This window comes from Brachionichthys hirsutus, chromosome 4 (assembly GCF_040956055.1).
Source record: "Brachionichthys hirsutus isolate HB-005 chromosome 4, CSIRO-AGI_Bhir_v1, whole genome shotgun sequence".
Lineage (NCBI taxonomy): Eukaryota > Metazoa > Chordata > Actinopteri > Lophiiformes > Brachionichthyidae > Brachionichthys > Brachionichthys hirsutus.
This window is the reverse complement of record NC_090900.1, coordinates 4723379-4741257: the sequence shown is the minus strand read 5'-3', so window position 1 is coordinate 4741257 and position 17879 is coordinate 4723379. Positions and strand designations below refer to the sequence as shown.

The 17879-nt window shown below is 40.3% G+C and overlaps 2 protein-coding genes across 3 annotated transcripts; both read left to right on the top strand.

Annotated features, from left to right (window-relative positions):
* The first annotated feature begins 1029 nt into the window (after positions 1-1029).
* Positions 1030-6537, top strand: LOC137893390 (eosinophil peroxidase-like). The gene is made up of 13 exons (XM_068738851.1): positions 1030-1102; positions 1256-1324; positions 1615-1702; positions 1792-1967; positions 2065-2197; positions 3069-3198; positions 3392-3598; positions 3679-4039; positions 4604-4764; positions 4863-5121; positions 5457-5627; positions 5713-5950; positions 6039-6537. The coding sequence occupies exons 2-13, from the start codon at positions 1258-1260 to the stop codon at positions 6244-6246; spliced, it is 2199 nt and encodes a 732-aa protein (XP_068594952.1). The 5' UTR covers positions 1030-1102; positions 1256-1257; the 3' UTR covers positions 6247-6537.
* A 4100-nt stretch (positions 6538-10637) lies between these two features.
* Positions 10638-16043, top strand: LOC137893392 (eosinophil peroxidase-like). 2 transcript variants are annotated; one of them, XM_068738855.1, is made up of 13 exons: positions 10638-10704; positions 10950-11037; positions 11152-11327; positions 11694-11826; positions 11942-12071; positions 12199-12402; positions 12480-12840; positions 12930-13090; positions 13189-13447; positions 13567-13737; positions 13825-14062; positions 14147-14346; positions 14934-16043. In XM_068738855.1, the coding sequence occupies exons 1-13, from the start codon at positions 10638-10640 to the stop codon at positions 15422-15424; spliced, it is 2679 nt and encodes an 892-aa protein (XP_068594956.1). In that variant the 3' UTR covers positions 15425-16043. The 2 variants fall into 2 exon arrangements, with proteins under 2 accessions (XP_068594956.1, XP_068594955.1); XM_068738854.1 differs by having other exon boundaries at positions 14898-16043.
* The last annotated feature ends 1836 nt before the right edge of the window (positions 16044-17879 follow it).

Here is a 17879-nt window from a genome sequence, read left to right as displayed (position 1 = left end):
ATATGTTTGATTATGATTGCTTAAGTGTGTATTTTCATACAGAAACCAAACTCTTGGTTTTATTTATGCTCATTTGGTGCACCTCTGAGGTTTCACCGCAAGGGGGAGTGTTCCCAAAGTGCACCTCTGAGGTTTTACCGCAAGGGGGAGTGTTTCCAAAGTGAGCGCGATACACAGGCCAGGCTTACCTCCCTCAGACAGAGAACGTCCTGCCGTGTGACCTACTGTTTAAATTAGTTTATATATATTTTTTTACCTGTTAAAAGAACACAGGATTACAAAAAATAATAACAATTGATAGCCCCATTCTTTGTGGAATGTTTATTTACATGATTTTTCAAGAGGTTGTATAAAATAAAAGACTTCGGAACAAGTCAAATGCACAATTCTTTAAATGCACAACTTAATTTATACGGAGGAGGGACACTTAATTACACAAAATATATCATACGTCTAGAAATAATAATAATTGTTTGGCATCGGCGAAGTGTCCTTCCTTTGTCCCACTTATACAGACCTGCTGTCCCACATTTGTCCGGTTATGATCTGGTCACCCTACGTGCAAACTACAGTGAAACACGAAACATATAACAGGATCTAATAAAATATCTGCATTGAACAGGATAAACAGAATCCTTCACACCTAACGATAATCGCAACACTGTATTATGGGCCGTTTGATTGGTTTATGATCTGGATGGCTTGTATTATATAGCGACCGTCCAGGTACACTGTGCTCCTGCGGTAGGCTCCACGGCATTCTTTAGTGTTCAGTTATAGATCCTCCTGAAGTTCACGAAACACATGCAGACTCGAGGAGAAAACTCACAGGAGACGACCCTAATGCATGGAAGAAAACAACTTCAGATACTGAATCATGGCATTGTCGTGATTGACTGTTGGCTTGCAGGCTTGTTTCCAGTTTCCTGTTCAACAAGATCTTGTCCTCATTAAGCTTTTATGACAAACCGTGATCCTCTCGGCATGACAAATGTGTCTTATGTGTTGCAGAACGTGTTTTGCTTTGTTAATGGAAGGATTCTATTCGACTGGATTCCGAGTGCAGCAGGAGGATTTGGCTGGTCGTTGAAGAATTTAACAGGTTCTGTGGTGAAGAATTTCCTCAAAATCTATTGTTCTATAAAATGCAGTTCATTTTTTTTTAAGTGTTTATTTGAAAGACATTAGTATTTAATCACTTTAAGCCATTTGATCTGTGTATATTTTACCAAAGGACTATATTTGTCTTTTTCAGTGATGAAGTGGGTTTTGTCCCTCATAGCTACAGGTCTGTACCTGTGTTGGCAAAGTCATGCTGATCACAGTGAGTATGAGCTTTTATAGTTTTCCTGACCTCATTCTGGATCAGATCCGGAAGACATTTTGCATGATAGTGCATATCGGACCCATTTTGTGAGTGAATTGAATGCATAGTTTACAAGATATGATGTTTTGAAAAAGCCTCCATTATAAGTAAATGAGAAAATCCTGATATTTTTTATATTTTGTTGCATCCAGACGGATGTCCGGATCGCTCTCAAAATTTAATGGGATCTAAGTTAGACCAAGACCCGACAAGTTTTGTTTTCATCAAGGCCCTGTTTTTGCCTTCAGAACCGAATTTGAACAGAAATGTCATTGAAAAAACTGTGACGGAAGCCAAAGCCATCGTGGACTCTGCTTATGAGTACTCCAGAAAAGAGTGAGTGTTGGCAGAGCAAGTGGAACAACAGGAATGCATCCAATGCCATCAATCACATTACGCCATCAATAAATGCTATTAACTCACAGGTGCATCAAACGAGTGAAGACGAATGCAGCGAATCCTTCAGACATCCTTCTTTTGATGAAGCAGCCTCTTGGGCAAACTCGAACTGCAGTGCGAGCTGCTGATTACATGAATGTTGCTGTCAATCTGATCAAGGCAACTTTGGGCAAACACAAGAAATGCTCCATTAATACCACAGGTCTGTGTGCAAGAGACAAGCGATACACCCCCCCCCCCTCCCCGCCAAAAAAGCTTAGAGTCATAACTAAATATCTAATCTCGCCTCTGTTAATCAGATGTAATCTCTGAGGAGGACCTGCATGTAATTTCTGATCTCACCGGCTGCACCGGCCAACGACGCCCACCTTCTTGTAAGACAACGGCAAATTTAAACCAGTTTCGCACAATAACCAGCATTTGCAACAACAGGTGAGGCTTCTGTAAAGTGGCAACATATATTCATTTATTCAATCAATTATTATTTTAGGTCACTAATTAAATAAGTGTAACTTTAATATAAATGTTATTGTCTTAGAGAAATTGAATACAACAAACTTTAGATTTTGAAGTAACTTATTGTGAGTGTGTATCACTTGCAGTGACTTCTTGCCTATTAGTGTTCAGTAATAAAGACTATCGTGCAAGGTGTGTCATGCATGAAGCTGGCAGAGACACATTCATCAGATGACATTCTTTTCTTTGTGTCAACGTGCGAGTCGTGACGAGCTCTGTGAGAACAGAACACCTGTTTACACTTGTGTACAAGTCGTGGCTCGACTTAAACTTTTACTTCTTTATTGTCCTGAATGGGGTAATTATTTTCCATTTCACAATACATGTCTGGTCGCAAAGCATCAGCACAGTGACAGCAAACGATAAATGGGCTGCACATACATAGCGCTTTCTACACCTTCATGGTGCCCAAAGCCTCTCAATCACCCATTCACACTCACATCAGCTGGGATTCGAACCGTTCACTGGGCGACCTGGTTTACCAACTGGGATACAGCCACAGCCACACCAACACCAACACAATGAGATAACAAAGCGGTGTGTGAATTTTTTAGGTCTAAGAATAAAATATTAACTTTACACTGGGGAATGTAATAATTTACGGAATAACAAGAAAATCCTAGTTCTTGAATTATTTCAATGGATTAAGCTCAAGTAAACTCAGTTTGACAGCTTTTTTGATGCCAAGGCACGAGTGACTTTAAAATGAGTGCTAATAAAAATTCAGTTAGCTCAAATAAATATTTATAATTCAATTGAATGCTGGAATTTCCTTTTTCTTGCGTAGGAAAAACACGCTCTTTGGATCGTCCAATATACCTTTGGCTCGATGGCTCACTCCTGAGTACCAGGATCAGATCTCTCTCCCCAGGGGCTGGGACCCAGAGAGGAGAGTCAAAGGAAAACTTCTTCCTTTGGTACACACAGTATATATTCCACAAAGAGGACTGTACTGCACGAAGCTTCACTATGCATGAATGGAAGAAATAGCACATCTAAGATAACTCTTGAGGAGGAGTAGAAACACAATACAGTCTGTCACCACTGCAGTGATGCTTCAAATATTTTGATGGTACCACTTTCACCAAAGTGTTCATTGTGTGTCTTCAGGTTCGGGAAGTGTCCAATCAAATTGTTCGCACGACAAACGATGACATAGAAAATGATCCACGCTTCACTTACCTGTTGACAATCTTTGCACAATGGATTGACCATGACCTGACCCTCACTCCTCACTCTGCTGTCATTTTCTCTTACGGAAAAGGAGTTGACTGTGAAAAAAGCTGTGACCGCACAGAGCCCTGCTTCCCCATTCAGGTGAATATCATCACATTGCATTAGAAGATAAATTAATAAAAATCTACTCACAAGCTAACACATTCTTGTTGTTATAACAGATAACCAGGAATGATCCCCGGTTTGGCCGACAGTCAGACGAGTGCATCCCCTTCTTTCGTTCTGCACCAGCTTGTGGTTCTGGCAACACAGGCCACATTTTTAGCGGGAGCACGATCCGTCAACAGATGAACTCTCTCACCGCTTTCATTGATGCAAGCCAGGTATACGGGTCAGTCGATGTCAAAGCTCGCTCCCTCCGGGACCTTTCTTCAGACAAGGGCTTGTTGAGGGTCAACGCAAAATACAATGACAACGGTCGTGAGTTTCTGCCCTTCTCCACCATGGATGCCAACATGTGTGCCACACGAGCTGCCATTACTAATGACAGTAATGCCAGGGAGGTACCATGCTTTGTGGCTGGTGAGTGGCTTTCTCCTGAGAGCAGTTTATTTTGAAGATTCAACTACATGTAAAATGTAACTATGTGTGATATATATATATATATAGGGGGTTGTGAACTTACGGGGGGGCAGAAACGGAGATAGTCATCACGAATCTCTCCGGATCAAACCCCCCCCCCCTTTGTCCACCTACGTTGTACATATAATGTGTCTTCTTTAGTTATTGTTATTTTGCATCTGTGGTGAAATTTATTTTTATTTTATTGTTATTTAGCATTAATTGAGTAATTTAATATTTGTTTTATTGGTATTGTTAAATGACGATGATTTACGTACTAAGGACTTTCAACGGAAACAAGACCGCAAGGGCTTTTTTGGAATGCTCCTCTTAGACAGGATGTTTGACTGTACTTGTACTGTAATACATGCTACTGTTTGACTGTACTTGTACTCTAACATTCTATCTAATAAATATAATCATCATCATCACAATACTTTGTTGTTGTATTAAATTGTATGCTGTCTCTGTATCTATAAATAAAAACCATAAACCATAAAAATAATGATCTGCTTTGTCTTCCAGGTGATGAACGAGCCAATGAGAACATTGCTTTAACCAGTTTGCACACACTGTTTTTGCGTGAACACAACCGCCTGGTTCGTGCTTTGGCTAAACTCAATCCTTACTGGGATGGAGAGAGACTCTACCAGGAGGCACGCAAGATCATGGGAGCCTACTTCCAGGTTGGAGCGGGGCCCAGCTTCATGTTGCATTAATGGGATAGATAGATGGTATATCTTTACATGCTTCTGTTAACGCATTCTTTCATTTTACACTTTAGATTATCATTTATAGAGACTTCTTACCAATAATTGTTGGTCCAGACATCTTTGCTAAGAAGTTGGCCACCTACCCTGGTTATGATGAACACGAGGACCCCAGCATCTCTAATGTGTTTGCCACAGCTGCCTTCCGATTTGCTCACCTAATGGTTCAGCCTTTCATATTTCGTCTTGATGAGCAGTACAATGAAGATCCTGATTTCCCCAATGTGTTGCTACATAGAGCCTTCTTCACACCATGGAGAGCCGTATTTGAAGGTCAGGTTCCTGATAGAGACTCAGTTACAATTGTTTGAACAATTTTAGAACCATAGTGGAAAGAGACATTAGAGCAATCAAATTAACCCACCACCAGCATTGTTATATACTTTTCAGCATTGCCATCCATCCAACCTATCTGCATCATGAAATCATTGCTCATTTAGTTCTTGTGTGGATAAATGGCAAATATTAAATCACAAAAAGAAAGTTAAACAAAGACGATCACAATGAATTTCACAGGGGGTTTCTCAATAGGTTCAGCAGCTTGTTTCTACGTTAATGCAATATAAATATCAAACTTCATTTTTCTCTTATCTCTTTTTACTTGTCAGATGGCTTGGATTCAATCCTGAGGGGTTTGGTGTTCCGTCCGTCTAAGCTGAACACACAGGATCAGATGATGCACGATGAGCTGAGGGAAAGGCTGTTTGAATTTTCTTCTGAGACAGCACTGGACTTGGCCTCCCTAAACATGCAGAGAGGCCGAGACCATGGAATCCCTGGTCTGACCCTTGTTTTGTTGTGTAGTTACTGTCTGTTTTTCTTGCATTATCATTCTAACATTGCGGAAACTGTGTGCCATTTTAGGCTACAGGACATGGCGGCGGTTCTGTAACCTATCAGAGCCAAGTAATCGTAAACAGCTGGGAAAGGTGCTAAAAAATAAGGCTCTGGCGGATCGTCTGCTGGACTTTTATGGCACTCCCTCCAACATTGACGTGTGGCTGGGTGGAGTGGCTGAGCCTTTTGTCCCTGAAGGACGAGTGGGACCCCTGTTTGCCTGCCTTATTACCACTCAGTTCCAGGTGATCCGCAATGGAGACAGGTACATTACAAAAATTAGATCACTCAGGATGAAGACTTTTACATTCAGTGTTGCTTGATTTAAAAATGACTAAACTGTTTAATCCCAGATTTTGGTGGGAGAATCCTGGAGTTTTCACTGAGGCACAGAGGCGGTCCCTGAGGAGCACTTCACTTGCACGAATCATCTGTGACAACACGGGAATCACTAAAGTTCCTCTACAGCCATTAAGAAACAGTGAAACCTCAACATTCACCGACTGCAACAAGATCCCTGCCTTTGACCTCAGTCCGTGGGAGGATAATTATATTGAGTAGAAATCCTTACAACAGTCTGAAAAAGGATAGATACAACTTACAGCATAGGACGTTTCTTTGCTCTGCAGCTTGCTAAGATCCTCAAAATATGAATAGAAGCCACAGTATTTAATATCTGTGTAATTTGGTATTTGCTTCTTTTTTTGTATTAAATACAGTTTATTCTTTATTGAAATATGCAAGCGCTATGAGTGCGAGCTGTTGGCTTATGTGTGACATTTTTGGTCTGTAAACCTTTCTTTAAATTAAATTTGTATGATGAGCAAATTAAAATAAGCTATCATATGCAAAATCAGAGCTCCTGTCTTGTACTGGTGTGTTTTAAAAAAGTAACAAGATTTTTTCCAAATATTACACACTCCTGAAATCTATATTATATATCTATATTACTTTACCTCCCTGTAGGGAATTTCCGTATTTAGATGGGATTCCACAAAGTAATTACATGCCGACACCACTAGGAACGCACTACATTTAGTTTGTTATTGTAATGACTGATTTCAAATGAACGCATCACAACAGTGATGTCACACAACACAGATAAACATGGGCTTAGATTGGCTGGGGCGGGACCCCCACCTTGAGGGGGCCGGACTCATGGACATTGAAAGACGTGGACGCAGAGGGCGGCCCTTTGTTCGGACCTGAGACTCACACGCGGAGCAGGATCGAACCTCAGCGCTGATATCTGAACCAACTTGTATTGATCTGCATATTATATAAATATCTTAATCATGACCCAAATCCTCTTCATTGACCACGCACCCACACGGAGAACAAGAACCGGAAGAGGGTTTGGTAAAACCCTACACTCCCTGTGACCTTCAAGGACTATAATCTTGCTTAGCCTCTCTAACTTCATGGGCAGAGGAAGCACATGCTCTGAGCTTGTGCTAGCATCACAACAAATCTGTGAATGTACTTATAGCATCACAAAAATCAACAGTAAAGAAATGACCTTCAGCTTCAACCCCAATTCAAATATATGGCGATAATATCTCTGAGCAAGGACAGCACCAGTCGCTTAACATTTTCATTGACTTGATAAACCTTTATTATTTCTTAAGTTCGAGGTTGCTTGGATACATTATAATATGACAATATATTTGTCTTCAAAGACAAATACTACAAATGTGTGCTCCCTTGTTCATTTTCACAGTATTCCAGCATAAAATTTATTTTAAAGATCCCATATTATGAAAAACTCACTTTTCCCATGTTTCCACACTACTATTATGGTGGTGTAACTGGATGATTGGAGTTAATTGGGCAGGCAGGTGTGGGAGGGAGCACCTGTGGCCCATTTGCCACTGATTGGGGGGGGGGGGGCGTATATAGGTGCTTCCCCTCCCTCGTTCCCGGTCGTCTCGTTTGTGTTTTCCTTGTCTCGAAGGCAGGTTGGCCGTAGACTGTCGCTGCCTTGTGTCGCTTTTTCTTTTGTTAGTTTTAGTGTTTTAACTGGAAGTTTGTTTTAGATAAATAAAGACTCTGAATTGCTAATGCCGTGCCAGTCTTCACTGTGAGCGGACCTGTGCGTCTTTTTATGTGGGATGAACGATAATAATTTAATTGCGTAGTATAACGTACCTGTTTCGCTGTGCATATGACAATGAAAGGACAACTTGAAGCATTTTGTGGTTTCACGTTTGGCAGGTCTCTCAGGAAGTTTATAACATTTTAAAAATTCCCAAGATCCTCCCTTCTTTTCATCTTTGTGGAGGGGAAGATCATAATAGCCAGCTTTTGTAAGGTTTTGGTGAGGAATTGGCAGAACAGGTGAACCCCAGAATGCGGAGACTTACACGGAGAGTCATTTCAAGTTTTTTTTTAATGATGATGAATATATATATTGGATAGAATGTTAGAGTACAAGTACAGTCAATCATCCTGTCTAAGAGGAGCATTTCAAAAAAGCCCTTGTGGTCTTGTTTCTGTCGAAAATCCTTCGTACATAAATCATTGACCAACAAAAACAAATTGCTCAATTGATGCAGAATACCAATAAATTAGAAAGACACATAATATGTACAACAAAGGTGGACAAAAAAGGGGGGTGGGGGGTTGATCTGGAGAGAGTCGTGATGACTATCTCCGTTTCTGCCACCCTGAAAGGTGAATTTTTAGGGCTGTTTTGAATGAATAATAATAACGAATGAACAAAGAACTCTCAGTCAAAAATGAACTCAGGAGGGAGGGGCTGGAACGTCCAGATAGAGAACACAAAAACGGATCACAAAAAATACCAAGAGGAAAATAGTCCAATAAGAAAAACCAAAAATCACTGCCCAACAAAAAGTCAGAACAGCAGGAACGAAATAGTTCAATAATAATAATAAAAAAAAACCCATAAATCCATAAACTGATATTTGTATACTTAATACATATTTGACAACATGAACAGCCACAATGAAGTACTTTATGTTATAGATTTTGAGTAATACTACATTGTAGTATCCTGAACATGTCCAAATCAGCGAACTGTATTTTTTGAATAATAAAATCATTTCGTGAAACTGATATTTTCACATCTCTATTTCTTCGACAGTCTTTGTTCTTACTCATGAAACATGTTTGGATCTGCTGCTGTTTCATTTGATTCATTCTCATTATTGCTGTTCTATTAATTTCTGCAAATAATTCAATTTCTTTACCCGATATGTCATTAATTCTTGTTTGGAAAACCAGACGTAGTCTCCGTATGAAAGCGTTTAATGAAAATAACTGGAGAATTCCGCGATTAGGAGCGGCTGACATGGCCACGCACGCAACTGCAGAAGGTGCGTGACGGTAACCTTCATGACTTGAAACAGACACTTATGAGCGCATGCAGTTATGCACCCAGTCAGGACTTGTTTTGTGCACCTGTAGAGCCTGTATTCTTGAATGTTGACATTAGATTATTACATCAATCAATGCATGCATGTCCTTGTTGACGAAACGATTCACTATATGGGGATCACGGGTCTGCTGAAACACGCACACACACTCACAACTATACGGACAGTCTGGAATGACCAATTCACCTAAGGTGCATGTTTGTGGAGGTGGAAAGAACCCGGGAAAAAACACCCCATGCAGACACAAGGAAAACATTCAGATCCCGGACATAACCGAACGCGCAACATTCTTGCTGTGAGGCAACAGCGCGACCCACTGCGCTATTTATAGATTATACTTAAAAGAGATGCTTCTTCTTTCTTAGAAATTGTTTTTGTAAATAAATGGATAAATGAATGCCAACATATAGAAACAATCTGAAATCAAAAATAGAAATCATGTGATATGCAGTATACTTAATAGCCTTCTTTTGTTCACTGCATGTTTGGCGCACTACTCTGTCACAGGTTCTGAGTCTGAGAAGGAAGTAGCAAAAATATAAAATAATAAGACAGCAAAGATGGCATCATAAAAGAAAAGAAAACATCCCTGTCGAGAAATGTTGCTTCAATTTATGCGTACCCTAATTTCCCCTTTATATTGTCTTTGGAGCTGCTGTGATGTTGAACTCTCCTGTCTATCTTCCATTTATCCATCTGTTCTCTCTATTTTCTCTCTCTCACTCTCACCTTGAGTGTCTAGTCTGTTTCAGGTTTCTGCATGTTTAATAAAACAGATTTTAATTGTCATTGTTACCAAGTGCTTGCTCCGGGAGATAGTTGTGCCAAAACCTTCTTCTTATGCCTTCAGAAATATCCAGTCATCATTTGGCGCTCTCTAAAAAAAAATGCACTTAAAAAACTTTTACAGTGTGTTTAAGTAATCTTGTACTGAAGTACCATACAAGTAAATAAAATAAAAATAAAATAACACTGTTCATGTGTCAGAACTTAAGGTCAGTTTTGCGGACGCTTTGTCCTGACAATAAAATCTTATTATTCTTATCACCTTATACTGCGTTTATTTTTTAGTAATCAGTATTCATAGCCGTCAACATGCTTATTGCATTTTAAGTAGCGCATAACTGTCTCAGGTGCGGCTTTCCAGGAAGGAACAAAGAGAAAAACAAACAAAGCCAATAAATGCACCGTCTTAAAATAGAAATACATTTCTTTACAATGATGCACTCCTTTCCGCGTCACTCAACGTTATAAAAAAGCCAGAGAATCAGCTGGAGCGTCATTTGCAGCAGCTGGAACTTTGAAGTCAGGAGGATGAATTTCGCAGGTGAATATCGTAATTTTCTATCGACATGCTTTTTAATTAATTAATTAATGCTTTTTTACTGAAAAATTCTAAATAATATTGTTTATATGATAATGCTTCAGCTGTGTTATGCATCATACATAGTATACAGTATTTTGAAGAATATTTAGACACATATTTAGACACATATATTGCCTGGCATATTTCAAAAATACTTCTTATTTACTTATTTTATTTTATTTGTAGTGATGAATGGGTTTTCATGCATGCTGAGTGCAGGCCTTTGCCTGTGCTTTCTATGGCAGGTGAATGCCGGTGAGTCCCACATAAATCATTTTACAGTCGCTATACAAATAGCTGTACATAAATAAATCTTGATTTAAAATGTTCTGTTTTACAATTTATCATCTTAATTTTGAGTGAAGATGATATACTAATTATAAATTTAAACTATAGAAATATTTTTGCTAATATGTATATTGTGCAATAAAAAAAAATCAATGAATCAAATCATTACAAACAGGTAATACATTCAATGTAATATTTATTTTCCCTTTCAGAATCATTTTTGAGCAGGAGTGTCATAGAAAGAGCTGTGATGGAAGCAAAGGCCACTGTGGACTCAGCCTATAAATACTCCAGACGACAGTTAGTATAGAAACCTGCTGGACTGAAGCATGAACTTTTCAGTAGGCTATTGCCACTGAAAACAATCTGAGTGAAGGTGTTCAAATATCTGCTCTCTCCACCCGACACATGCAGGGGCCTCGCCCGAGTGAGGAAGCAAACAGTGAGTCCTGCAGATGTGCTCCGGTTTCTAAAGCAGCCTTGTGGGAGAACGCGTAATGCCGTGCGTGCTGCTGAATACATGGATAATACCATTGCACTGCTCAAGGGGTCTTTGCAAAGAAGTCAAAAACGCTCTATCAATGCCACAGGTGGGTAGCCGTTACAGAGTCTATAAGTCAGGTGTGCCCCAATCATCTTCCTTGGAATGCTAAAATTAAAACTTTACGGGGGGACAGGATCCAAGAGCTAATATATTTTGTGTTCAAGTGGATAGATTTTAGTTCAAAATTATAGTATAATCCCAATTTCTATAAATGTTTAATTCACTAACATTATTCTCATGATACTTATGCTGTTGATCAATACCAGTTAGGATCTTAAAAGAGGGGTTTAAGACAAATCATTGGAACAATACCTATATTAAAGTAAGATCACAGTGGAAATGCTGCCCTAAGAAGTTACATACAAATGAACAAGGGACGCTAACTTGTTTATTCTTTGTATTTTTTAACCAGATTATATCACGCAAGACGAACTTCAAGTCATTGCTGATTTGACGGGCTGCTCTCCTCAATATATTGCCCCTACATGCTTGACATACTCGCCTTTAAAGATGTTTCGCCCTGCTGACAGTTCCTGCAACAATCAGTAACAGACCTATTCAATTGTTAACCTTTCATTTCATATCAAATATGAAGTGCCACGAGTCACATCATTAAAACAGAGAAGATTTTTATATAATTGTTTTTTTTTCCTCACTCAGAAAAAACACACGCTTGGGATCTTCCAACACACCCTTCACCCGCTGGCTCCCTTCTGAGTACCAGAATGATTTGACACTGCCTAAAGGCTGGGACAGAGTGCTGCCAGTCAACGGTCACCTTCTCCCATTGGTAATATGCAGCAGATTATTAGTTTTACACACTACAATGTGAACGACAATAGAAAAAAAGACACTTGTAGTTGTAGAAGCGCATTTCCACACTGGCACAGTTCTTATTTCATGATTTGCGTCCCCAGGTTAGGGAGGTGTCCAATCAAATTCTTCGTGGAAACGGTGATATAGAAAGTGACTCAAGATTCACTTTCATGTTCATAATCTTTGCCCAATGGGTTGACCACGACGTGAGCCTCGCGCCTCACACGCCTGTCATCCGCTCATTCAATAAAGGCATTGACTGTGATAAGACCTGTGAGCGCACAGAGCCCTGCTTCCCCATTCAGGTGAATATCACCACATTGTATTTCAACAGAAATGAACTCAAATCTACACACAAGCTAACGCATTCTTGTTTTAACAGATTCCTGTGAATGATCCCCGGTTTGGCCAAAACTCAGACGAGTGCATCCCCTTCTTTCGTTCTGCACCAGCTTGTGGTTCTGGCAACACAGGCCACATTTTTGGCGCAGGCACAATCCGTCAACAGATGAACTCTCTCACCGCTTTCATTGACGCAAGCCAGGTATACGGTTCAGATGAGGAGAAAGCTCGCTCCCTCCGGGACCTTTCTTCACGCGAGGGCCTGCTGAGGGTCAACACGATGTACAATGACAACGGTCGTGAATTACTGCCCTTCGTCAACTTGGATACAAACATGTGTGCCACACGAGCTGCCATTACTAATGACAGTAATGCCAGGGAGGTACCATGCTTTGTGTCTGGTGAGTGCCAGCAAATACAAGTACAAAAATCTAACGTTCAAGTTATTCAAAGTATAACACAGGGCTAACAACACTTCCTAACTATTTAGGTGATGAACGAGTGGATGAGAACATTGCTTTAACCAGTTTGCACACACTGTTTTTGCGTGAACACAACCGCCTGGTTCGTGCTTTGGCTAAACTCAATCCTTACTGGGATGGAGAGAGACTCTACCAGGAGGCACGCAAGATCATGGGAGCCTACTTCCAGGTTGGAGCGGGGCCCAGCTTCATGCTGCATTAATGGGATAGATAGATGGTATATCTTTACATGCTTCTGTTAACGCATTATTTCATTTTACACTTTAGATTATCATTTTTAGAGACTTCTTACCAATAATTGTTGGTCCAGACATCTTTGCTAAGAAGTTGGCCACCTACCCTGGTTATGATGAACACGAGAACCCCAGCATCTCTAATGTGTTTGCCACAGCTGCCTTCCGATTTGCTCATGCCCTGATTCCCCCTTTAATAAATCGTCTTGATGAGCAGTACAATGAAGATGCTGAATTCCCCAAAGTACTGCTGCACAGAGCTTTATTCACACCATGGAGAATTATTTTTGAAGGTATGTTCTTCATTTTAAACTCTTTGATCCTTCCCAAAACGGACAATAAATACAACACACACTCACACACACACACAAAATCTAAATATCTCTGCAATTAATGAATTTAAATTACTTAGGTGGTGTGGATTCAATCTTGAGGGGGATGATCGGCAGTAAGGCCAAGTTGAATACCCAGGATCACATAATGATTGATGAGCTGAGGGAGAGGCTGTTCAAATTCATCTCTGAATTAGCTCTGGATCTTGGTGCTCTTAATATGCAAAGAGGCAGAGACCATGGACTTCCAGGTATTTACTTAGTCTTCAGGCTTTTGCATGCATTGTGTTTCTGATATTGACTGTTTTCCAACATTCTTACTCTGTGGCCCTTTTAAGGCTACAACAGATGGCGTAAGTTTTGTGGACTGTCACAACCGCAAGACCATGCAGAATTGGCTGAAGTGCTGAACAACACTAAACTGGCAGAAAAACTTATTGCTCTCTATGGCACACCTGAAAATATTGATGTGTGGCTGGGCGGAGTGGCTGAGCCTTTTGTCCATGGAGGAAGAGTAGGACCCCTGTTTGCCTGCCTGATTGCCACTCAGTTCGAGAAGGTCCGCAATGGAGACAGGTACATTACAAATGTTGCTCAAGTTGAACATCTTTACGTGATCTTTAACACGATTCTAGAAATAACAAAGCTGTTCTGTTTCAGACTTTGGTGGGAAAATGCTGGAGTCTTCACTGATGATCAGAGGCACTCCCTTATGAGTGTATCACTTGCTGCCATCGTTTGTGACAACACAGGGATCACTGATGTACCAGAGAATCTTTTCCTGTTTAAGTCCCTATCTTCAGGTTACAAAGATTGCGATGTAATTCCTGGCATTAAGCTCAATCCATGGAAGCAGGCTGGTGAGTTCATATTGATTTTAAAATGTTATTACACTAGAGCACAAACCTCTCCTTCATGAGTCAAAGAACTCTTCCTTCAGCACCGTGACGCCGTCGTTTGGTAGGAAAAATGGCTTATCCGTGAAACTGCTCATAATAGCATCTGTGGATTGGAATTATGTGGAAAGAGACATTTCTTGTTGAGTTTCTAATTGTATTCTGTTGTATTTCGTGCACCATGGAAATATTTCTATAGATCATATCTCAAAAAGTCACTAACTGACACCAAAACAAACTAGACTGTTAAAACCCTTTAAAGCCGAACCATGGAATAATTTACAAAGAAATCTAATTTTTGCCTGTATCTGATTGAATGCATTAGGTTTTTTAGGGAAAATATTTGTTAAACGTATGATGTAGAAGTCTGAAAATCCTGAAAGGCCAATTGTATCAAATATAATACATTTGGCATTTTAAATAGCACCAAATTGTTCATTTTTGATTTTGTGCAAAACTGCTTCTTTAAATTGATTTTTGCCACACAGACCCCCATGGACCACACGGTGTCCCAGACCCTCAAGGACCATATGCTGTCCCAGGCCCTCAAGGACCAGCTGGTATTCAAGGTCCTCAAGGACTACCGGGTATTCAAGGTATTCAAGGTCCTCCAGGACTATCCGGCCCCCAAAGACCAACTGGTAATGTGGAAAACATTGCCTTCGCTGTGCAATTGGGCAACAGCTTCCCTGAAGCAGGCAAACCCCTCACCTTCCTCCAGATCTTGTACAATGCACAGAACAGCTACGACGTAAATACGGGGTTTTTTACCTGTACGATATCTGGTGTTTATGAGTTTCAATTCCACTGTACCGCCAACAGATTAGCTTTAAAACTGACACTGATGCGTAACTATGCTCAAATTCTGAGGTCATTCACCAGCCAGCAAAATAATTACATCATAGCCAGTGGCAGTGTGATTGTTAAGCTTGATAAGGACGACAAGGTTTGGCTGATGGCCGATTATGACTATAATGGTTTGACTGAAGACAGCGTTTTTACTGGCCATCTATTGTTCACCGATCAACCGGCCTTGTGGTAGTTCTGGAGCCATTAAATCCTGAAAACGCTACAAAAAGTGTTTTTGACAATTTATGAAGTTTGGACGACACTCCTCCTTTATTTCCGCAAATGATGTGACTTCAGAAATGTTGCGGCGTCACAGGATATATTCTTTTTTAAAATAAACAAATCCAAAGCTAATAAAGTCAAAATAAGCAGTTCACATTTGGGAACCGATTACGTCATTTAACATAGCAAATGTTATCTATCAAAGGAAATATTAATAATGTAATGTTCTTGGTATTGGAATGCAAAAGAGCGTCTGTCTTATTCTGTTGGTCTTATTTAGGGAAAAACTGCAATCCTGTACTGAGTGGTATTTCTGGGTTTTTTCCTTTTATTGTATTTTCAGTTTTCTATGAAAAATAATTCTATTGCCTGTATCTGGTACATACGCGGTCAGATTGTATGCACTTTATTCAGAACTTTGATTCTAACATTGTTTCCCAATGTTTTTACTGGGACTTTGAAGGCTGCAACTTGAACTGTTTTTTTATTAACAGTGATGTGTGGTGAGGTTTATCAGTTTTGTTTTTATGGATCTCAATGTAGGAATCGTGTCTCTTTAAGTTTGTCATTAATAAATGGTGGGGACTTGTCTTTGCTTCTGGGTGCATTATTTGGGTGATATTCTCATATTGACCAGTAGGTGGTACTCACATGCCTGATATTTGTTTGACCTGCATGTATATATGAGTTATTATGGGAGAGGATTCCTGCTCAGCTGGTAAAGGTGAAGACTCACAGCAGGTAAACCACTGGGATTATTAATTTACGATTGATTAATGATATCTGTATTTCATTTAGATTTTAGCTATGGTCTCAGCATCAGCTGGACTTTTACGGCAGAGGCCATTTGTTTTAACTTTTTAGGAACAAAATCTTTAACCATTTCTGAACAGTGTTTTCAGTCTTGTTATGCATTTTAAAGTTTGTGTGGGATGGACATTTGTAAGTTGCAAAACGCCATCAACAACATCACGATAAGTAGGAAACAAGTCACAAACACCTGTGATGCTTAGTTTAGTTTTCACAACAACAACAGTGTGATTTTAACTCTGTAACAAAGTGCTCAGCAGAAGATGATTGTAAAATGTCAAAGCGCAGGTAAATCTGAATATTTATAATCCTCAACTTTTGAACAGTTCATTAATCCTAACAGGTTTTTCATAATGAATCCCCTCCCTCTATACTCACTGTCTTTTTTCCCCTTAAAATGTATAACACTTATATTTTGCTAAAAATCTTTTTTAACTCTCGCAGAAAATAATCTCTTGTCATGTTTTTGGTCATATGTGGCTAAATACCATTTTCACTCCGTTTTAATTGCAGATGTCGACACTTCCCAGGGGAGCAAACAAACAAAAAACGAGCGTGCAATATATTACAATCGATAGAAGACTTTATGAGTCGAATTCGCTGAGTTTATTTTTGGTGGTAATGTTCTGTCGAAAATTGGCAAAAATGTTTTAATTCATTAGTGTAGGGTTTTACCAAACCCTCTTCCGGTTCTTGTTCTCCGTAGTGGGTGCGTATTCAATGAGGAGAATGTGGGTTAAGATTAAGACATTTATATAATTAACAGATCAGTACAATTAGTTCGGATATCAGCGCTGAGGTTCGATCCTGTTTTGTGTGTGTGTCTCAGGTCCGAACAAAGGGCCGTTCTTTGCATCTCTGTCTTCATATATCCATGAGTCCGTCCCCTGAAGGGGTGGGGATTGTGCCCCAGCCAATCTAAGACCATGTTTATCTGTGTTGTGTGTGACATCACTGTTGTGATGCGTTCAGAATCAGAATCAGAATCAGAAGTGGTTTAATGCCATTGTCAGTGAGGGTTCACAGACTAGGAACGTTTCTCGGTGAAGTCGTGCTACATCTAACATTAATGACAAAATACAAAGACCATACAAGTACAGACACATCAGCAGCAGCCGGAGTGGTTACACAGATGTGTACTAGCAGCAGTAAACTAGCGTCATCACGCAGTGCAAATGGAACAGTGCAAGTTGTATTCAGGAGTCCGGGACAGAATTATTAAGTGTCCATTAGTCTTACGGCTGAGGGAAAGAAGCTGTTCTTGTGGCGGGAGGTTCTGGTCCGGATGGACCGTAGCCTCCTGCCTGAAGGGAGAGGGTCAAAGAGTCCATGTCCAGGGTGGGAAGGGTCGGCTGTGATCCGACCTGCACGCCTCCGAGTCCTGGAGACATACAGGTCCTCGAGCGATAGCAGCTTGCAGCCGATCACCTTCTCCGCAGCACGTACAATGCGCTGCACTCTGTGTCTGTCCCTGGTGGTGGCGCCAGCGTACCACACGGTGATGGAGGAGGTGAGGACGGACTCCACAATGGAGGTGTAGAACTGCACCAACATCTGGGTTGGCAGCTTGAGTTTCCTCAGCTGCCGCAGGAAGTACATCCTCTGCTGAGCCTTCT

Coding starts and splice junctions, on each gene's coding strand:
- LOC137893390 (XM_068738851.1), top strand. CDS start 1,258: ATGAAGTGGGTTTTGTCCCTCATAGCTACAGGTCTGTACCTGTGTTGG. Junction 1,968..2,064: donor ATGCTCCATTAATACCACAG/GTCTGTGTGCAA, acceptor TCTGTTAATCAG/ATGTAATCTCTGAGGAGGAC. Junction 2,198..3,068: donor ACCAGCATTTGCAACAACAG/GTGAGGCTTCTG, acceptor TTTCTTGCGTAG/GAAAAACACGCTCTTTGGAT.
- LOC137893392 (XM_068738854.1), top strand. CDS start 10,638: ATGAATGGGTTTTCATGCATGCTGAGTGCAGGCCTTTGCCTGTGCTTT. Junction 10,705..10,949: donor TCTATGGCAGGTGAATGCCG/GTGAGTCCCACA, acceptor TTTCCCTTTCAG/AATCATTTTTGAGCAGGAGT. Junction 13,091..13,188: donor TCATGGGAGCCTACTTCCAG/GTTGGAGCGGGG, acceptor TTTACACTTTAG/ATTATCATTTTTAGAGACTT.